Source organism: Struthio camelus, chromosome 6 (genome assembly GCF_040807025.1).
Source record: "Struthio camelus isolate bStrCam1 chromosome 6, bStrCam1.hap1, whole genome shotgun sequence".
Classification (NCBI taxonomy): domain Eukaryota; kingdom Metazoa; phylum Chordata; class Aves; order Struthioniformes; family Struthionidae; genus Struthio; species Struthio camelus.
Window position 1 is genome coordinate 18,448,576 of NC_090947.1, and position 22,980 is coordinate 18,471,555.

Sequence of the window (22,980 nt, forward strand, 5' to 3'; positions counted from 1 at the left end):
ACTGCCTAACTTTTCTTTCCCCAACATTAGGTCACACAGCTACAGAGAATGGGAGGAATAAGCAATGGTTTAACATTTGTGCATGCATATATCAAGTATGCATACTAACTGATTTCTTTCTTTAGACAACAAAACTGGAATTCCTTTGGTAACAATAGGGCTACTTAAAGAAGACACGTTTCAATTTATGGTATGTTTTAGCTCTTATGAAAGACAAAAGATTTTCCTGCACGGTATTTAATAGCATATGCAGACTATGCAAAAAACAAACACGTGCTTCTACCAAATGCATCTTCACTCTGACACTCAAAACTCCTCATGTTCAGAATCAGAGCCAATTTGAAACTGGCTGCCAACAAAGTCAAACTGAGGGACAATCTCTCCGCGTGCTCAAACATTCATGAAGTGAGCCAGGCTCAGTTATTTATTTGCTGGCTATTCATAGTTGAATACTAGTCTCTCAGTTCAGTGCAGATTCTTTTAGAGTTATAACGTACTCAGCGTCATACAACCCAAAAAACATTCTCTGTGCAAAGAGTACACATCTTTATTTGCTATCAATTAATAAAGTGAAAGAAGAACTTTTGCACAGGAATAACCTCAGAAAAAATATTGACTGAAATAACCGTACTTTGACTCAAGCTCCCTTTATTGCCTCTGCTGCTGTCACAGTACGTTTGAACTATATAGCTCTGTCCTTCCTCTCTCAGTTTCTACTTGACAACACCCCACCACGAACCGCTCCTCTGAAACGTAGGCTTTTATAGAAGGGCTGGACATGACAGAAATGCAATGTCCTGGTTTCACTTCAGAATCAATAGCAAAGTACAAGGCGTGAGAAACCTCAAGTGCAAGTACTCTCTGAGCAACAGGCAAAGAAGCTCTTTAAAAAAAAAAAAAGGATGAAAGGGAAGCAAGTGGGCCAGAAACAAAGAGAATCTGGGATGTTTGGGCATGTTTTACGACATCTCCCAAAATCAAGGCCCTTCTCAAGGCTCCTTCCAGCTTTACTCTACTTACTTTCAGGAAGACTGTGGTGGGAAGGAGCCAACACATTGAAAGGGTGGGTGCTTGCCCACCCTTTCACATTCATTTATTTGGATTCAAAGTAAAGGTGTAACACTGCAGTATCACAAGATGCGCTGTAAAAATCAGTGACAGCAAGAAGGCATTCAGTTCTTAATGCTGAGCACAGCAGTGAGGTGCTTGGCCCAGCGGTATCTCTCAAAAAGCTGATTGCAGTACCCTTCCTTCCACAGGGTAACACTGCTTTCCATAAATCATCCCACTGACGCTAATGGGATTACTGGTGGGGCAAGGTACAACCCAGCATGAGTGAGGCTTATTATAGGCTAACATCCATTTTGCTTCACTGCCAAACCGTATCCTGTTTTAACACCAGCAGTTCACTCAATGTTAATGCTTGTGGCTAGGTGTTACTCGGCAGCCTTAGGCCTGATCATTTACGCAGCAGCAGAGCATTGCTAAGGAGTGATCTGATCTAAAGTAACGCTCTACTGCTTTACAAATCTCACTGTGCAAACGTTAAGTGACTACATATAGCAAAGCTTGCAGCGAGGCAGTCAAGAAAGCATCTCCACTTTGCAGAGAAACAGACACAGCAAAGTCTTGCAGTCACACAACAAGCAAGGGATACCTTATGATCCACTGCCTTTTTCTGCACTAGGGGAAAAGGAATGAAGAAACAGCAAAAGATATCTCTGAGACTGCAGCTCCTGTTTTATTGTGGGATGAGCGGTGTGCCTCTCACCTGTATCAAAGACAAAACTAAGATAACGCTGGTTCAGGTTGTTCGAAGCCTTGAAGCAAGTAGAACTGGATGATGCCTCAGAGTTGCAGCCTGGCCTGTCGCGTACTCCTGAGCATGGCAACTCTGCTGGTCATTATAGTGTTTTTTGGTGGAGCCATACCCAAGCCTCCAGGCACATACTAAAGGCTAAAGGTCTAGTCGCTACAGGAAGGAAGGAGAAAAAGGAGTTCCCAATCCCTACTTCTGTAGTCATGGCAGATTAAAAAAAAAGCTCCCCTTTCCCATGGGCACTGCTTTTGAGAGAAAGAAGTTTCTTTTGCTTCCTTCTCCCATTTACACTGTTGCCGTAAGGTTTTTTGTCATGCCATTGACATGCCTCCCCTCCTCCCCCCAAAAAAACCCTCAGTTTTAGTCTTGTTTTTTAACCTGGCCTGCAGGAATAACGTCCCAGCACCTTTCACTTTCATTGGCAGCCAGTAAAACTGGTCCAGAATCATCAGTCTTAATGTCTGAAATAACTTATCATCTGACCTCAGTTTGCTTCAGTTACATTCAGAGCTGTTAGTGGTTTGGGAAGAGGGACTGGGAAAGTATTTTTAACATTTACTACAGAGTTGTTTTAGCAGCAATATTTCATCAATCAAATTATCTCCAAAGTGGCATTTTAGCATGCAAACGTGACAGAGAAATTTTCACTTGGGAATCTGAAACACTGCCAGTCAACTAGCAGTACAGTCTGCAAATTCTTTCTCACCCAAACTTACAGCAGCAACTAGCTACTCATTTATGTGCTAACCGCTATCACTGAAAAAATGTCTACTGTATTGCACAAGAGTATAATTGTGGCTTGGCCAGCTAGCGACAAAAGCTCTCCGACTGCAAACCCTGAGCCTTTAAACTAGGACAGTAATAGCACAGAGTCTTAGCTGGGGAGGAAAGAGAAAAAACTCCAGTGGCAGAGAGTTACAGACAGACTTATCTTTAAATTTCAGTAAACATTGTCTGAACATCCCAGAACACAGCTCCTCTCTCCTCACCTCTCGTATGACCTGCTGTAGCTCCTCCTGCTCCACACTTTTGTGGATTTCATCAACTGAAGGCACTAGTGGGTTTTTTTCAAGTTTGTGTTCCACCTCTGACTTGGAATCTGCAAGCTCCTCGGAGCTTTCTACTTGCTGTCCAGCACCTGCTCTCACAGGGGGAGCTGGCGTTAAGGCAACAGAGGCTCGGTATAACTTCTTGCTTTGACTCTTAGACTTTCCTGTTAGCTCAGAGGATCCAACACCAGCTTTCCTACTTGCGTGACTGGAGCACACTGAAGAAGAATCAGAGTTTCCATGGGAGAATACAGACTCTGAACCCTCTGCTGGTAGAGATTCCAGTCCAAGATCTCCCAGTCCTAAACCCAATTCAGACTTCAGAAACGACTGCTCTCGAATAAGTTCGGAGACCTAAGGATTCAGAAAAGAAACAGCCCTGAATAAGCATGCCAAAAAAACAAAAACAAATACAAAAAAACACCCCACATACAGACACAACTATACCTTCTTGTAATTTATTCAGTCCCTCCATGGTAATATAATTTACTCATTCCCTCCATGTAACAAATACAGATATAAAATAAATATATGCTTTGCCTTTATGACTGCAACAAGGAGGATCATAAAAAGGAATGGGCTTTTTTCAAAGCCAAAACAAATAAGAACTGTGGCAGTTCCCCAAGCCACTGACTTTTGCAATATGGATGCATCCTATCAGAACCACTGACAGACACAAATGTAGAGGCTTGATTTGTTTTTCTTTGCTAAAAGAATTCAAGTTTGTTCACTTTCTTCCTGTAATTTTTTAGACTACTTGTTTTAAGTAGCTCAGGAACTTGCACAGGACTCCTAGCATAACATTCACAGAAAAAGTAAGAGATTATTTTCCTAGCAGAACTCACCATGTAGTCATTATACCAAATACATGCAAGCAACATTTCACTTCTACATATTCCTCTTAAAAATAAACGAGATTTCACAGCCACTTACACTTACGGTTAACTTTGCTTAAGGGTAAATGCAGTTGTTCTCAACAGAACTACCCAAGTGAGTAGTATTTGCAGGACTCTGACAAACGAATCTCTTACAACCTTTCTTAAGGATGTCTTTCCTAGTTCTTTTTCTAAGTGAAACACACAACTACTTACTGGTTCAATGACATTCAACGGAGAAGGACACGATAGATTATCTGTACTTCTGCTGCCATACATACCCTGAAAAATTAAGTCAAGTCAATGCTTTTAGCTTTTTTTTTTTTTTTTTTTTAAATCTTTTTTCACAGCTCTCAGCAGCTAATATATAAACATGCCATGTCACAGACAACTTTCTGCAAAAGCAGCAACTTGGAACCAGGAAGCAAAGCTGGTCAGAGAAAGTTTATTTCATTCGTTTTTTAAAGCCGGCCCTCTTCTATAAAAGAATTTACAAATATAAAGATATTTATATGGTTCAAGGAATGCAAGTTTGGCTTGGGATCACAGTAACGCCAGAATTTCCTGTTCTTGAGTTTCAATCTTGTTTCCCATGACAAAATGCTGAGGAGAAAGATGTGGCCTGTGCCTGTGCTTCTTCTACAGAAGGGGATTGGCTAAGAAACAGGAACGAAACCCATGAAGGACGTGTAATACTTTTCGTCTGTCCTGCTTTTGTTTGGGTGGTGACGCAGCTGCAGCAGAAAAACAGGAACAGTCTTCCGCTAAGTGAAGAAGAGGAAAAAGTGTACAGACCTACCACCAACAAACAGATGCAAGCATCTTTTTTACCCCCTCTTGTGCTTCTAAGGGAGAGCCCGTGTGAGCAGAGCTTCTCCCATTGTTTGGCAGGGAGCCACACGGTCATCTGAACAGCCGTGAAAGAGCAGAGGAAGAAACCTCAAGAAGGTAGTACAGCAACCAGCAGAGACAACTGGATCTTCCCATCTTTCATTCCATGGATAGACAGAGCTGGAAGGGGAGTACACTTTATTCCTTGGGACAGAAACACTGCGTTTCTCATCTCCCTGCCCTCCTTTCACAAGCAAGGAAATCAGTACAGGTACGCTCTAGAAGGACCACCACCACTCCCCAAGACACAAGCACTATCTACCAAGTCTGAGATTTCACAGTCATAAAGAGGAGAAAAAGAAGGCAGCACTAACAGAAGAGTTCTGAAACCTGACACCTGAAAACCCCCAAAATTGGCATTCATACATATTAACAGATTTGAAAGAAACTCCCTCTGTTCTCGCTACTTTTCCCCCCAAGATGAAACACCAACGGGAATCAATAAAATACAACCTCTGATAATACAGGGGTAACGATGTCAATACACCATTAGATTCCCCGGATATCATCTCACTGGAGGTTCTAGCTGTTATGAGTTACTAATGTTACACTAACAATATACATAATGTTGCAAAAGTGATACTTACCAAATGTGTCTGAGGCCTGTAAGGTGAAGACATGTGCAGACTTCTCAGTTGGTCTTCCAAAGCGAGTAGACGTTCTTCTAGCTGCATTTCTAACTCCTGCAGCTCCATGCGGACAGATTTTCTCAAGCTCTGTAGCTGATCAGCTTCGTATCTATACAAAGTTCATTACAAAAAGAACTGCAGCATTCACTGCACTCAGTTGCACTCTGCTAAGGGGAAAGTGAGGGGGACGGTCCTGCGAGTAAAGAACTCCGTGCAAGAGAAGTCAAATTGGAACACAGAAAATTAGCTGAAACCCCTAGATAGAAAGGGGATCTTTCTACACTTAGAGAAATTAAGTGGAGAGGAAATATAACATTTCAGGGAGAAAACTAAGCAACACGGTGCACTACAGAACATGCTCCCTAAGTTTTAACTTTAAACACTTAAATATATACAAGCAGAAGAAAACAGGCATTTATAGATAAACAAATTAAACAAATCCCATTAAAAAACAGTGGCAACAAAAATCACAGAGGAACACAGTAATCACATAATACTGCATTTGCATGGTTCTAATTCCCAAGCAATAGGAGCTAGAATTTGGTAAGGATGCCTTTATCAAAGAAGGCCAACTAATTTCTAATGTATTTACTTTTAAAATGAGTTAGTTAAGGGATGATTCAATGATGTAAAGTAAATAAATAAGCAATTTTGAAAATTGTTCAGATCAGCTGGATGGGGCTCTTGCTGCAACTCTCAGGGAACCCAGACACACAGAGCCAGAATAACGAATGCCATTTGTAACTTGCTGAGCAGAATCTGTGGGTTGGAAAAGCATTTGGATACTGCACTGTTCTTTTATTTAAAAAAAAAAAAAAATCTATAAAGGTGGAGGGGAAAAAAATTTAAGCCTGAAATCCTTAAGACATTTTTTAAACAAGCATTCCATAGTAAAAGTTCGTAAAATCCACAGCTGTGAAATCAGTTAGGAAAAGGAAGAAAAAAACCTAAGCTAATGAGAAACATGGATTAGAACATCAGAACAGAGGGGAATAAATTCTGGAATGAAGAGTTGTAAAGAACATAGTAAACAAAGTTTTTGGCAAAAACTCAGCTCCAGCCCTTTTAAAATCAAAACTAACAGATTTTTTGTTTTTTTTTTTTTTTGCTGTGATTCGAGGAACAGCAACACATTTCTTGTACTAAGTACTTTCTTTCTCTCCTTTTTTTTTTTTTTTTTTTTTAAAAAGAGGATCAGTTTACCTTTCCTCCTCAGTCATGTGCTGATAGACAGTTGTCTGTTGACGTAACATAGTCAATTCCAAATCCATCATTTGGGTTCTGAATAAGTTTAGATTTCGCCTCACCACTTGTAGCTCCTGGAAAGTATTCTTTAAAGAAAAACAAAGTTACATGGAAAGTTTTATTCAAAAACATTAACATAGGTCCAGATCCTGTAACTGCATTTGTTCAGATGTACCCTCAGTGTCAAGCAGAGCCTCACCAACTTCAGTATACTAAGGCTGTGTGCTGCAAGCTCACAACAGTTCAAGAAAACTCATTCACTCTCATTTCATATTCATTCATTTTTAGATGCACCATACTAACAGCTACATGAAAGCAGTTCTGCACATTTAAATTAATTCCTTTTCAAAGTCATTTTCAGGATGGAGTTATTTGTTATCTGCTTAGAGCAAAGTATGGGAATTGTCCCACATTAGCACAGCCTGTGGCACATTTAGGATGTTAGTGTGTATTTTGTTTTGACTCAGAATCACTGTGTGAACAGGGTCACTTACTTCATAGAGAGGTAGAATGGATGATCTCTGAGTAGCAAAACCGGCAGCAGCTGAAAGATCATGACCTCTCATCACCGGATACTAGAAAAGAGGCAAATCGTTTGAAATGAGAATGCCAACAAAGCCTTTCACAAACTCATCTTCTCAAATGCTCAGATAGTCCCATAGCAGACACTACTAAAACACCATCCTTCTGGCATTGTGTTTTCAGCTATCAATACAACTGTTGTAACAGGAAAAGGAAACTTTACAAAATGGCAGTGTCAGCTCTTAACTGAAGCATGTGCAAAGCTCTGTAATGCTAGCTTGTTGAAGTTGAAAACCAAATTAATCCTGTCTGACACAGTGAACAGGAATGAAAATAAATAAATTGTTCTTGCTCCAGGCGTTTTATGTCCAAAAAACACGGTAGTCTCAATTGTCTAAGCTAATGATAAAAAGAACAACTCGGAAAACAGAGTTAAACAAATTAAACAAGTGTCCCATTCTCACATCATGATCAGAGTCATATTCTTTGTGGGGTTTTGCCCAGTTTTTAGGGTTGTTTTTGTTTTGTTTTGTTTTTAAATCTCATACTGCCTACATCCAAAGACCCCTTCATGCTAATGATCTCCTAGGAAAACACGATTGTTGAAGAATTTCTATTTGCATGTTGCATGAACTTATAGAGCAACCAGATACAACTCAGGGGCTGTTACAGGTAGAGACATGGCACAACAAAGAACAGTGGAAATAGCAAAAATATTCACATTTTCAAACATGAAAAAGACTGCTTGTCCAATACAGTTTTGAAAGAATTCAAAGGACTATTGCCACATCATGGAAAATTGGAAGCATGTCCCTTCAGTCAGAGGAGTTTTGCTCAAACATGATCACACCAAGCAGTTGCTTTGTTTTTCCTCTCCCAGTTTTCTCTGTTCCCTGTTCTACCAGGAATTTATCTGCTTCTTCTTATTCCTTCCTAAAAAACACAATCTTATATTCAGAACACCTCAACTATTTCTATAGCAGCTGAGTACATTGTGTGCCAAGCACCACCTCAGCTGTAGAAAAAGAGGCAGCAGCTAACTACATATTAAAAGCAAGACATTTTCATACAAATATCTGTAGTGAGAAGGACCAAGCCCCCAAAACAGAACTGGTCTTGACAAAGGGGACACGAGCTGCCATTATCCCCAACACTTCTTTTTTTTTTTTTTTTTTTTTTTTTTTAAAACTGACATGAGAATGACATAATACAGAGGTTACTACTTCAGCAGGTTTAGTTAAATGGTAAAAATACTGTAGCACATTGTAATCTTATACATATCAAGCCTGCAATTGGTACACACTAGGAAATTTAAGAAAGAGGGGCAAATTCTGCAAATGCTCACTCCCAGGTACACTGTCTCTCACCCTGAGCAACGACTAACTTAACTGCTTTTTTTTTTTTTTTTTTTTTTTTTTTTTTAATCTTAGCTTTCCACTGCAGAGCTGTGTCACGACACCAAAGCTAGCTCCAAGAAGCCAGGCCAGATGACATAATCAAAGTTAGGCTGGACTAGCCCCTAACTTTGACAAGCGAAAAAACAAACACCACAGTAAAACAATGTGACTCTTAAAAACAAAGAAAAAAAACCCCTAAGCCTACCTCCTACAATATGATGCAGCAGATAGATGTTTGTCATTGGATTAACCCCACAGAAATCACTGAGGCTCTACAACTGTATAGTCTTCATGTGTTCATATATAAACAAGCAGAGCCTGCAACTGCTCTGCCCACATAGCCACCTGCAACAGCTTGCAGGCTCCTAAATTGGATAGCCGTCTAAGAGAATAACAACACAGAAATCGTGGAGGAGGGACAGCTGGTAATCAGGAGTGAAGGAGCAGAGTGTGGCAGAAATTGGTGTAAAAAAAAAAAAAAAAAAAAAGGCTTGCATTTTAAAGCATTTTTTCCATGAGTAACAAGATGGCCAAAATTTCACACACTGTGACAAAAGCTAGTTCTTAAAGAGGCTGATGACTTCAGGATCACACAGATTAGTTCCAGAGCTGAACATGCAAAAGGCTGGCATGAAATACAGCTCAGAAATGTACATGGAACAGATCATCATCATTGACATCACTAGCGGAGCCATGAGATTTGCAATTAAAAAAAAAAAGTTTCTATCAGTTGGACAGGAAGTATGCTAAAGAGAAGAGAGGTTAAAGGATCCTCAAAGGCAATATGTAGTTTCAAATCTAAAGCTAATGACTATCACCTTAAAATAAAAGCTAATGAAGTACACGCTGCTCTTCCCTCCCCCCCCCCCCAAGAATACCCATAAAAGTAAAAAATGAATCTGGACCAATTCTAATAAGAAAAGAAAAACCAAGGCAAAAATAGGAGAGCAGTGGAGAAATGATCATCTGCCACTTTAAAAAGAAGCTCCTAAATCAGTAGCGAATCAAATTTGTACAAAATGTCCTTCCCCCAACCCTCCATCTGCAGCACCACAAGAGGAGTATTAGGGAATATGTAAAGCCAGATTACCATTTTAGTTTTGATACAATAAAAAAACCCCTTGCCCCACATTGCTGTTCTGCATTTGTTTCTTCTTACCTGAGAGAGATTCTGCAGAGAGTTTCTGATATCATGTAGGACTCTGCGCAGCTGCATTTCTACAGTGGAGGGTGGATTGATGGCATGAGGTCGATGAGAATGTCCAGCGTGCCTTGGAGAGAAGGGACAGCCAAAAGGGGAAAGCGCAGCGCCAAAGGAAGAGCCGGAGATGCTTGGGACACTGTGGGTGCTCAGGGTCCTCATGTGTTCGCAGAGAGGTCTCTCCTGCCACTCGGAGTGAAGCGAGTGCAGGGAACACACCGACTGGGACATGGGTGCTGGGATGTGCAGCGGGCAGCTCTGTACCCTGGCATGACTGGGTTCCTCAGGCAGCCTGCCAGGTCCGCTCTGGGATATTTCTTTTTTGGAGGACGAAGGAGCAATAAACAGCGTGGATTTGCACACAGGCTGACTGGCAGCCGGCTTAACCTCCGATTTGTCATTCTCAGATGTCAGGTTCTCGTTGTCCTCTGCAGGGGTGTACTTGTAAGTGAAAGAAGGAGGACTGCACAAAGTCTCTTTTCCTGGAGTTAACTGGACATTCACAGAAGACACTACTTTCACTGGATTCAGTAATGCAGTTGGGAGAGACTGAGATCGCCTTAGTGGATAGCCTGATTCAGCAAACCAGCACCTCTGCTTCCTGAGGAGATCTTTTGATTTAAGCAGAGTGCGCCCTGCCCTGGGATCAGATGTGCTGATGATCTTCATCTGGGCTCTCTGCAGTGCCACATGGACCCTGTCCACTGAGGAAAGTGACGAGCCACCAGTTTCAAGAGATTCTGCTGGCTTCAGGATATGGTGTGTTTGGTACTGAGGAAATTCAAATGCACTGCTTTTGTCAAGATCACTTTCATCACTGCCTTCCTCCAGGAGCTCCAATTCTTTTTGCTCATTGGGAACATCTTCCCCTTTGGAGCTGACCTCTGCTTGAACTCTCTCTGATAAATGAGATGACTTGCTTTCTCCTTCTTGCTTTTGTTCAGTTTCATATTCAGGAATGTTTTTACTGTCTTTCCTTCTGTTGTCAGAAGATGCCTCTACCTTTCGTCTCTCCCTTTCAGAGAGCACATCCTCTTCTTCGTCTTCCTCATCCTCATCCTCCTCCTCAAACTTATTGAAAAAGGGCAGCTCCTTGGCTATCGGTGTTTTCTGTTCCTCACTATGCGACGTCACAGTTGTCTCACTGTCACAGCTGTCTGCACTACTTCCCATGCCCTGCAAAGACTCATGAACCTGCGAAAGGTAAGAGCCAGTGAACATACTAGAGACTCAACTACTGCCTTCTCAGGAGGCAGGCAAAGAGTCCGAGTCCACATTCACTGGGCATTGTGGTGGTGAGTAGAAAGAATAACCCAAAATGGATTTAGCGTTCAAGAGAAACCCATGAAAGGGAACAAGGAAACCACAGTACAAGATAGGTTAAAGCGTACCAAAGCATGGAACCAAAAGGAGACTGTTAAAAAAATGCTAGCAAGCAATCCGTACACATTTCTTCAACCTGAAAGTAAATTCTAAACTCCTGATTGCCAAAAGAATAAAAGTGGCAGTAGATCAGAACGGAAAAGACAAGCACCTAGGGAGCTTCACAGACTAATGGAATGGAAAGTGGAGAAAAAAAAAAAAAAAAAGAAGAGTAAAACACTAGTATTTTAGGTAGTGATGACAAAGGAATAGCAGGTTGGAGGTATATGGGGCACCTTCTATATCCAAAGATTCAGACTCAGCACTGAAATCTAGGATGGTATAAGGGGTGCATAGAGAGAAATGAGGAGAATTACTGATCCTAGTGAAATTGCTGTCACAGGACAATACTAAGAATGGGGAAAAACTGTTTGCCTATACAGTCGCCCTGATTTACATCACAGAATTGCTTGACAGTGTGAATCTCACATTAGGCTGCTATCTCTGTTGAAGACCAAACCTGCCTCAGAATCTTTATTTTAGCTGTCAGAGATTAAGGGAAATACGGTTCCAGTTTTTCAGTCATCTCCCGCATTTCAGAGAAATGCTATGGCTGCTAGAGTCAATTATTTAACAGTAGATGGCACTAACTTACCATACTTTTAAGAAACAATATACACCTCCCCCCTCTGTAGACCCTTCATCATCTTTTCACAGGTTCTCTTCATCAGCTGCCAAGTTCTCATTCTCCCTAGTCTCATCACTCATCTGTATTTTCTAAATTCATCTCAGTATTTTGGTCTAAATAAAGCAGTGAAGGTGGCAGAAGAGAGCCTAACAACTCCATAGCGCAAATCTCATACCATCACAATACATCTGTGCAAAACAACACAAACAGAAAAATCTCATTGCTTTATGACTAACACAAATAAACTTCATTGGTCTTCCAGTGAGACAAAGAATTTGCTTGCAGCTTGCTTTGATAAACTCTTAAACAGGTTTTGTTATCAATCTAAAGATCAGGAATGAGCAACTCTGCTCTGAGACTCCTTCTTCTAACATGCCCATCAACTTCAGTGTAATCCCAGTTTAGGAGGGAGTAGAACCAGCATCTAAGACTGTCAGGCTCATTGCAAAGACCATGGATCACATGATGCTCAAGACTTCCTCTATTCACTCTTTTGCTCTTAGTTAAGTGTAAGTTGAGGGGGATGCAAAGAATAACACTGGCTTGGTTTTCATTTTGGTACTCAGTTAAAAAAATTACTAAACAGAAAAGCACAGAATACCAGTGCCAAAACTAAAAGGCAAATTTTGATGGATAGGGTGGTGCGAACTTTTTCCTAGTAAATGCCACACAGCTTTTCAAATGTGTGTGGTGAGCCACAAGTTAAAACACATAGTGTAGCACCAAAAAAAAAAAAAAGAAAAAGAAAAAAAACACGAAACAGCTGCAAGCCACAGAAATAAAATTACAGAATTACAGGTGATACCCAGACTCCCATCTTTATATTCTTCCAGACTAGTTTATGGTTCAGATCCCAGACAGCCAACTGACAGTCTTGAGGCCAGGACCCAGCCCATACAGTAGTTTTATATGCCTGTCCAGCATGGCAACCAAATTGTCAGTATTACTGTGTGAATGTTTTAGGAGAGATGAGAAAACACGTCTCCTAAAAATCAGTTATGACACTAAGCAAATATATGTGCACTGGCCAGACATCCAAGCACCAGGCTGGAAAAAAAGCATCCCCTAAGCATGAAATATCTGGTCAATACCACTGCAAATTCTAGGACTAACATCAAAGGAACCGAAATAAGAAAGAGCATGGGAGTTTAGGATTGCCTAAACATCAGTATACCTTCATAGCAAAGTCAGTACAAAATTGTTTTCACTTTCTGTCAGCTGCTAAAGCTAACTAAAACAATAGAAAAATGTGCAAAAAAAAATCAAATGGGAAGGCAAAAAATAATACAAGAAACGAAACAATCAGCAGAAAAGTCACATTCTTTTGTTACCTTCCTCTTTATTCACTGGAGTCATAAGAGGAATGGACTGATTCTGGAGTCTTAGCTAATGACAAAAGATACACCAAAAACCGTGAACAGGAAATACTGAATTTAAGCTTATTCCAGACCCCAGTATACTCAGATTATCCTACTAGAAGGACTTTAAAATTTTAATCCGGCTCTGCAAGAAACTCAGCAGGTTAAGTTTTGCGAATGCAAAGTTTTATCAGGATCTAGACTGACAGTCACGACAGAAGTCAAGCATCAGCATCCCTCCTTGGCCTCAATTCTACCACAATAATTTGCAAGTATATCAACCAAGATATGAGCAGCTTACCTGAAGATGATTAAACGAGAAACAATCTGTGGAGGAATCTTCTGCGAAACCACTGCTGTCAGAGTGCTGACTAGCAGTCCGTAACAGCTGATCTATTTAAAACAAAGCAAAACCCAGCTGTGATTAGTTCACAAATCCCAACCTTTTAAGCACAATTACATTTAACACATGCTTTTCTTTTACATCAAAGTAACAAAAGTAGATGATACAATTCTTTCTCAAGTTCCTCACTGAACAACTCAGAAAAACAACTTGCTTGTTCCAAGCATATAAAGTACAAAACCCTTTCTCATGCAAAGATTTACTTGTGAAGTTTCCAGCAGCAGTGGAAGAGTAACCATCTTCCACGTTTTTCTTTCTTGTGCTGTGGAAACGAAAACCTATTCTGCTGAGGTTGCCATCAGTGCGGTTTTCCTTCCACAAAACTGAACTACTGGTTAATTCACATGCAGTCAAAGGAACAGCTGCTTTTGTATTATTGACACGTGCTGAGTTGCCATCCCTCCTGATCACAGAGATACAGGTGACCACTACTCTACTGCCAGCTTTCCCTATCCAGAGGGACAAAACTACATTAGCTGAGTTGGGGATGCACTCTTTAGACTTCTGTAAGTCACTGACAGGACTCTGAAAACTGCTGGAGACGCTCCTTCACTGGCTTAGCCGACAAACGCAAAACAGCTCTAACACATCAACTGGCAGGCTGCCAAGGCACATTCCCAGCGCTCATTCTCTGCACTGAAGATAAGATCCTTCTGCTTGTTCTCTTCTACTTACATTAGATAAAGTGTTAGAACAGTCCAAAGAGACTCGGTGCTACCCAGGAGCGGTTTCCTCTGGCGCAAGCACTAAGCTCACAAAGCTACTTTTCAAAGAGATCTCAATGAGCTCTCCGGTACTGTATTACATGGCAGCGTACTGTTCACTCCTGGACACAGAAGGCACTTATCAAGTGTGGGGTTTACCTTATGGCACCACGAACATTTTGCTTAGGCAGATGGCAGCCTAGGCAACAACTATATCTTATCTCCAGTTCTCGGCGGCGCTGTAAAAGCTTGGATGTGGGATGAGGTTACAGCAGCCTTTAGCCTCCACATCCCCACCTTCTCCTGCCCCAGCCTGAGAGTTGCTGTGTTTGTGGAGGTTTACTGCTGAATTTCGCCCCACATTCCTTCAACCACTTAACTGTCATCATATAATTAATCCCAGTTCATAGCTCAATGCATTGGAATGCACTGTGAAAACTGTTTTGAAACTGTTGGATATTCAAAACTAATTTTTTAACATTACTGTTGATGAACACTTCACTAAGGCAGAAATAAAAGCCTGCATATGCTCAGAAGCCTGCAAACAGCCAAACTATCCTTTAAAACTTTTATATCAGCTACTTCATGCAGCTTTTAGTGAGTGCCTTTCAAACTGTGCTGCTGTTCTGTTATCACGGTAGCCACAATATCCTGCAATAACAAACACCTTTTAACCTCAAGACAGATAGCCCCACCCAACTGCCATCACAGAGTATGGAAATGACTTCATTAAATTGGACGAGCTCTTATTAAGTGCCCGGTACAACTGATACCTCTGAGAGAGCATTCCAGCATCAGGTTATCATTGCTGGTGGGAAGCTACCAGCTTCTCCGTGCTGAATAATCCTCCCCGTCTCTTTGCCCATTTGATGAACGTTAGTTTCAAAGGAAAAAGCACCTCTCATGAAAGCCTTAGCCACAGGGGAGAGATTCCAAATAGTTCAGATAAAGCAATTTACCAGCCTCTGTCCTGGCATCTGTTTTCACCAGCATAAAGTTTATTATGGCTCAAGAAATATACTGACCTGCCCTCCTACTTCCTTCTCAGTCAATATTTCCTTCTCAATCACAAACAAGCAAACAGAAAAAATTCTCTCCTAAAAATCATTTCTTGCTCTGCTGGGAGACACAGTACTAAAGTCAAAATCAGTATTTTAGATCATTTTCCATAGTATTTGTTGTTCATGCACATGCCCTTGATAGCCTTACATGACAGATACTGCCAGTCAAGTGGCCATTCTAGGCTGGAGGCACCTACATGTGCCTCGTCCTCCTTATACATGGCAAGAGCCTTGCACAGCGTGAAGGCATTCGGATCTCCTTGGTGACACCTAAAGAGACATCCCTTTTATGCAGCTATCTCTTCTTTTCTGTGTTGCTAAGGTGCTTGTAAGGAATTTTTTGGAATGCTTTAAACCTAAGTAGAGGAGACATTTTTTGCAAGTATTTGAAGTCTTTTTCTACCATACTTCACCTTTGCCTCTTGCATGTATGTTCTCTGGAGTGCTCCTCTGTACCACTATCATGTAAATGTAGCGAGTACTTTAAGGAACAGGAATTTCTGCTACTCCAGTAGCGAAATGGCTTCTGTTTGGCCAACGAATGGAAGCGTCTGGCTCTGCATAGACTGGAGCTATCTACTACTACACTGGGGTATACCGATAGGCAATGGTAGCCCACCCTCCTTGTCAGCTACTGATCCAGATATTCAACCCACCCCATGGCTCTTGGATGTCTCCGATCCAGGCAGATGAGGGCAAAGGATTAAAAAAACAAAACAAAACAAACAACAATGAATTACCTTCAGATCTTGGTTAAAAAGGCTTCTGGCAACAGAGTCCGAAGAGAAACAGGTTGTGATCATATATGCCTCCCCTCTCCGCCTTGAACACAAACAACTCAGCACCACGGGCTGGGTTGTAGGGGCTCAAATGGCTTCACCCCTTGCCCAAGAAAAACGTGAACACTCTTTGGCCAGGAAGGTTGATTCAAAGACAGTTTCCTTCACACAAAACAAAGAAATACAGTAGCACAGCACTCTCTTCTCTGATCTCAGAAGCCTTCAAATTACCCCCACTAATGCAATTATACCTGCCAGAAAAAAGGTCACTGCACAATGCCAACCTTGCAGCCCAAGGCTATCATCAACATTTTTAGAGGAAACCTTCTCAACTATCAGGAGGAGGCCAGAGCCAGTATACTAAGCAAAGTGTGGGAAAAGGAACTGGCCAAGATGAACCAAAAAAAAAAAAAAGGAACAATCAAATGCACGTCCCAGTTGAACTGAGCACAAAACAAAAATGCCCTTTGGATGATTGTTTTAAACTCTATAAAACAAGAAAATATTTTTAGGAGCTGAATACATGCCAGAGAAACGTGGGTACTCAAAAATACATCAAATAAGCTGACAATGTTCTAAACAAAAATAGATGATGAAGAAACAAGTCTATGGTTTACAAAACATGACAGCACAGATTAATCATTATCAAATAACAGAGTAAATTAGTGTTATCTATTGTACAATAATATTCAGCTCCCAGTGGATTGTGATTCTCACCGTTCCAAAACAGTCCTATCAAACACTCGTCTGTTCTGCGTCACTACTTCCGACATACAAAAGAAGGAGAAATTATATGGAAAGTACTTGTGAAGCTTTAGTAACGTTTTTGTCTCTTGCATCTGCAGTACTGGCAAAGCTCTAATCTACTTTGTATTTTAGGAGATTATTAATAAATTGATATTTCCAACTTGGCTGCAAAGAATCCTATTATGAGATAGAAGGTACTGCTGCCTCTTCTCCCCATATTTATCACACACTGCACCACAGGACTACCAAAACCAGACCAGGAGGGAGCACTGCTACAAAAACTTTTGAAAGTGCCCGAGCATTTCTTAGCTTCTGGACAGATAAGCACAGACTCCTGCAAATATAAACTCTGTTCCAAGTGTACTCTTCTCATTCCCCCATCTCCTGTCTGCTGTGGAGCTGTGCATACGAAGAGCTATAAATATGATAATATAGTAAAGGATTGAAGAATGCACACCAGCACTTTCTCTTTTAAGGACTGAATTTTCAAAACTAGTTACTGCTTTTGCCTATCAATGTGAAATAGCTTTGTGGCTGTTCAAAAATTTCACAAAGCCATTGATATCAGCAGCCTCACACTCGCAAATCACAATGCTTGAAGAATACTTTGTTCTCTACGTGTTGCACCTCTATTTGTCCTGTTGGGCATTTTTGAAATGGAAGGCACTGTTGTATAAATACGTCACGAAGAATTTTGTTTTCCAACTAACAAAGCTTCCTTCCACATAACTTTGCAATAGTGTTTTTTTTTTTTTTTGTAGTGGACATTTAGCAGCCCTGTATGTTTACAGTGCAAAGCAATTGAAGCTTTTCATTCTTTTCTACTGTGTCCCTTAAAAAAATAAACAAACAAAAAACCCAAAAACCACACACACATGCAAAAGCATATCTACATTTGATGTTTGTAATAACAGAGACCAGAACTCCAGTTTTCGGCATAAACAGATAAACTAGCTCAGTACTATCTCTAGGACAAAAAAGTCCTAAAAAGTACATCAAGCCAGTCAATATGATAGAGAATTCTTTGTACCCCTTATGAAGTGTTTAACAAACAGAGACATTACTATAGCAAAACAATAATTTGCAACCAATTTTCAAGTATTTTTTGCCTGAAAGATTTCTTCAGGCATGTCTTAATAGTCTTCAGACTATTTCAGTGGGGAAGAAAATTTTTTTATTCAGATACCTCACATCTTATTACAGACCCTCTTAAAAATGCTTACAAACTGTTGTAAATGTCAAAGAAAGCATCCAAAGTCCTCTTCGTAGAAATAAAAAGACACTCCAAGGTTTATAACATTCTGTACTGAACAACACTAACCCTGCTAACAGATATAGAAATACCCGTACACAAAAAAGTACAAATTTGTACCTAGAGGGGAAGCATTCACATGGAATAACTTTTTGTTTGTGGCCCCATGCTCACGTAGGGTAGAGCCAAAGTCACTGGAAGAGGTGAGCCTGTATGACAGTCATCATTTGAAATCACAGCGTAACAGAAGACCAGCACTTGAATTTCACACTGAATCCATCTTAAAAGATTGCTAGTGAGACCAGAATTTAACACCCAAACCCAATGGCCAGCATTTTCAAAGCGTGCATTAACTCTGGATGCCTTCAATTTGGTGAGCACTTGTTCTCTGAGAAAACAGGCCTCTACACTGTCTCATGTTAGACATCCTGCAAAAAAAAAAAAACTGACTACTGGTTTTTAAAGTTTTAGGTAAGTTCCCCACCGAATGCTCTCCTTCTCGGCAATCTCACAGAAACCCATGTTGAACAACACTGTAAGATTTCCACATCTTCCACGTTAAATAAAACGCTGGTCTCAGAGTAATTTTTAATGAATGTGCAGCTCTACCATCAGCACCAACATCCTTATTAGATAAGTCAGCTGAGAACTCCAGGCTATACTGGCATGAAAACAGTCTAATTTATGTGAAGTGGGTTCAGATACAGGTGGGATACGCTAGATGGGAAACATGAGATAGCACGCCCTGCTCCTACCATACCGAAAGCCCATTGCTAGAACTGCCTGGTGTCTTTCAACGCCTAAACACAGGATCTTCCAATTACTTTTCCTTGCATGGAGTAAGAAGGAGGTGAGATAGCACCAGGAATACAAAACATAAAATTAAAATTTAGGAGGAGGGAGGGGGGAAAAAAAAAAAAAAAAAGTACTTTTCTCCTCCTTCACTGCAGCTCCGAATTCCTTAAGTCTTCTTTATCTGAAAAGCTCTTTTCGTAACTACTGAGGCCTGGCAAACAAGAAACCTAACCTGTAAAGAGTGCATCTCGGATATATTACCTGCACTAACCTATTGCCCAAGGGCTTTAACCCAGAGCAAACAATTGCTTGAAAGCATGTAATCATGAACTTTAAAAATAAACAACCAAGTCAGAAAAGCTAGGAACAGTCAGAGATGCAATTTCTGGCAGTCCCTCCTTCTGACCTATATTCAGAACAGAGGAAGGCCAGCAAGTGCAACTCTGTCCTACAAAATACTGCTGAATCTCTAAAACAAGCCATCCCTAATAATCAGTCATTAACCGTCAGAGCTTAGTCCAAAGCATTCTCAACCACATTAACGCAATTCAGCCGAGAGTTCAAAAGCTGTCAATTTATTTATGAAACAGCAAATGATCTCTTCAGTTGATACTTAAAATAGGTTTCCCCTCTCTTTCGCCTTCTTGGTGAAACATGACTGGCTAGCCACATAGCAAATGCATTGAAGCTAAGCATTTCACTAAATGCAATAAGCTCTAGTTCTTCTTTAATTACACATGTGTCAGCTGGAGAACAGACTTCACTTGCTCACATAAGGTAAAGGGCAGTAACTATCACAAAATGAATTTAAACATCAGCCTTGCCTTCTCCTAAGCCATAAAATATAAATAACAGTTTGAGATGAAAGCACAAACTAAACGTGCTACAAAAGCCAGTGCACAGTTTGCCCTTTGAAGGGCTACGATTTCCACGTGGGTGCAGAGACATTGGTCCTTTGTGCAGCTAACACGCACATGAAGCGGCAGCATATAGGAGAGAGCTGAACGTATCATACAATTTAGGTTTAAAACAACATAATTTTAGTTTAAATGAGTATCTTAAATTACAGGATCTACGAAGGAAAAAAATCCCATACAACCTGAATTAACGTTTCAGATTCTCTGAGCCATCATCAACGGTACAAAAGTCAAAACAGTCACTGAGGTTATAGGGCTGTCATCTTGTCTGTAATCTGGGTGCCACTTTGCAACAACGTTCTAAGCTTTTAAATGTAATTGAAAAGGAAACAGATTTTTTTTTTCTTCTAAGGGGAAAATAAACGTTGGAGGTTTTAAATATCTGAATCAGCATTTCAGAGAGGGAAGGACACTCAGCAGATTGTTGTCACCTGGGAACAGAAGTCTACTTACCTTTCCTTGATTTAGCCACTACCAGCTGGTGAGAAGTTGGAACATGCGGGAGATCTCCCTCTGTACTCTGGATCTACAGAAAAGACAAGACAAATATTTTGTGAGACCAACTGGAAGGTGTTCCCATGCTTAAAAATGCCTAAGCTCTATAAACTGCACAAGCTTTTTAAATCCAACAGCCTATAATGGAAGATAGTCAATGGTATGTCCGCTGACCAAAGAATATTACTTCAGCTATTCCGTAATGTCCCTGTAAGACAACAGTGGGTCTTAGAATAGTACCTCTCTCAAACAAACAAACAAGAGCAGAGATCCCCTCCGATCACATTCATTATGCAAAAAGACCTAGGACAATACTGAGAATTCTCAGCTCCCCTTTGACAAAAGGCTGAAATAATAGTATGAAAACACCTTTAGACATCTTTACTCTAGTACTGCCTTTTCCATTTGGTGTTCTTGACCCTTCATTTGAATATAAAGAACAAAAAAAATACATTTAGAAAAGCATATGAAGAGACCAGCTGGCGAGGAGCGTCATCTGCTGCCCTACCAGGTATTTCTCCAAGGCCTACAAGCCACCAGTTCTCCAGAACAACCAAGGACTTGCCAGAACCTACTCCAAACTTCACTACGTTATTACTCGTGAAAATACTTCTTGTATTTTCCAGTACAAAAAAGGCAGATCATGTATTCAGAATAATAAGAAAACTTAAAACTACAATATGTGGGAAAACTAATCCTGTTACTTAATCATTTTGTGAAACAAAGTCTTATTAAGAAAGCAGTTCTTGGACAACTATTCAAACAATGAAAAGAATAAGCCTGAAACCTCAACAGGAAGGCCTTTGTTTAGTTTGAAAGCTAGAATACATTTTCTCTTTTGTGTGCTACAAGAAAAAACTAGGGGTCCACATGCAAGTCTACACTAAAAAAAACAAAAAAAAACCAAAAAACCATACACACAATATCCCTCCCACCCTTCCCTCTAAACAGGCTGCCTGTCTAATTTCAAAATTAAGTAATAGAAGCAATTCAAGCAATGACATTTTCATCTCCATTCATGACAAACTTAAAAACACAAGATCAGGACACTCATGTTTTTAAGCCCAAATTAGTATCCATCTAAAGAAGAAACTATTAACTGCATTGATACCATGTGCATAGCATCCACAAGGGTGCATCTTCTCGGATGTGAGGGAGTCAAGAAGTACTAGGCCTGAACTTTTCACCATTAGTAAGTGAAGAGAATTACTCTGGCAAAACAAATGGAGAGGCTCCTATTCCTGTAGGAGATGCAGGCTGTACCAAAAGGGCAAACGATTATTCTGTGAAAATGCAGGGGAACACAGAAAAGGCTCACCAGTTAAGTTTACGAAAAGCACCTTTTTTCAAAAAGCAGCAGCAACAATAACAAGCAACCTTGTTACAGGCTGGCCTTCCAGGAAAGATAACTTAATTCTCTGAAACCTCCCAGTTCCCAGCTGCTAAATTTGCAGCCTCCTGACAGCCCAGCCCCTTCTCATCTAAATACCTTCCACCTCCTGTCCTTGGCCGAGACGCAGCACGCTGGTTATGTCGGCAACGCGGCTGCATCAGCTCACAGCAGCCGCCCCTTCTCCTTCCCCGTCTCTTTAGCCAACATGGACGTGAAGGGCCCTAGTGCTTCTAACTGGCTCACTCGGGAGGGGGTGTTGGAGGGAAATCCTGCCCTGACTCACTCCTGTGCTAGCTATCTTCACGGCAACACACTTCCTAACGGCGCCCAAGCCTCCGAGGCACGAGCAAGCACGGAAAGAGCTTCCTCGCTGTATCAGTCCTCTTTCTCGTGTGTATGAATGCATTCCAAACCAAGCTGGGAGCACAGCGGGAGGAGTTATTTTCACTGCTTCTAACACAGTTTATTGTTCTTTATACCCCACTTAGAGACGCACGAAAAAAACATAATCAAGCTGCCAGGTATTGTTCTGAAGTTTCTTTACCAAAGTCGAGTCCCCTCCCTCCCAGGAATCTGAAAGCAGTTGATATGTATATATTATATTGCGTAAACAAAAATTCACCACAATCCCATCCCACATCGTATGTCAGCTTGCCAAAACAGCTGTGTTTATGCACTGGCACCATTGCAAAGTATGTCAACCAAAACTTCACAAACGCACTGCGTTTGGCTTGTACAGAGTGTAGCTAAGTCTTCCTCATTTCATAACCCTTTACAGTCCAACTTACTCAGAAAGAAAAGTCCACGGAAGCTGCCTGCCTTTTTGTTTGTTTGCTTCGCTTTGTCCCAGAGTGCCAAACAACAGAAAACGGATTTCTCATCTGGGATATGTGAAACCAGCCTAGCTATCAGGAACGTAGCAAAATGCATCACCGCACAGACTCCTCCCTTTCTGCCAACACAAACATCTGCACAGCTACACAACAAGCTGGATCAAGAAAATAATCCGACTGAAAATTAGGCCAGGAAAAATAAAGAAATTAGAATACGTTGGGTTTCTTTTCCCCCTTCTCAAGCTGGATCCGTTCCTTGTTCTGGTTCAGTAGATGGCCGCGCAACCGGTGGGTGATGACACAGGCACAAACAAACAGCAGGAACTGCAAGAGCCTGGACTACTTCTTTCTACAACGGGTGCCTTCAGTAACAACTTTAGTTGATCCAGAAGGGCCTTAAAAACCTGCAATGCCTGTACTACATTACACACAGCATCTGCTAAATTACACAAATTATCTGCTAAAATCACAAATTAAAGATAGCCTTTGCCATTTGCTGTAAGGCTCTGGGAGTTTTCTCCACCCATTTCAAAAATGAGATCGCAATCCTTCATTTTACATAACT

At 40.9% G+C, this 22,980-nt stretch overlaps 1 protein-coding gene across 3 annotated transcripts in view; it reads right to left on the minus strand.

Moving 5' to 3' along the window:
- Nucleotides 1–22,980, minus strand: part of ITPRID2 (ITPR interacting domain containing 2) — a 42,956-nt gene that overhangs the window by 5,182 nt on the left and 14,794 nt on the right. For all 3 annotated transcript variants that reach the window (XM_068948377.1, XM_068948379.1, XM_068948378.1), the window contains 8 exons: nucleotides 20,148–20,220; nucleotides 13,338–13,429; nucleotides 9,587–10,822; nucleotides 7,003–7,083; nucleotides 6,467–6,594; nucleotides 5,222–5,372; nucleotides 3,960–4,025; nucleotides 2,809–3,222 (listed from right to left, as the gene is read on the minus strand). In XM_068948377.1, coding sequence (XP_068804478.1) covers nucleotides 2,809–3,222; nucleotides 3,960–4,025; nucleotides 5,222–5,372; nucleotides 6,467–6,594; nucleotides 7,003–7,083; nucleotides 9,587–10,822; nucleotides 13,338–13,429; nucleotides 20,148–20,220 — 2,241 coding nt within the window. The remainder of the gene's footprint in view (nucleotides 1–2,808; nucleotides 3,223–3,959; nucleotides 4,026–5,221; nucleotides 5,373–6,466; nucleotides 6,595–7,002; nucleotides 7,084–9,586; nucleotides 10,823–13,337; nucleotides 13,430–20,147; nucleotides 20,221–22,980) is intronic.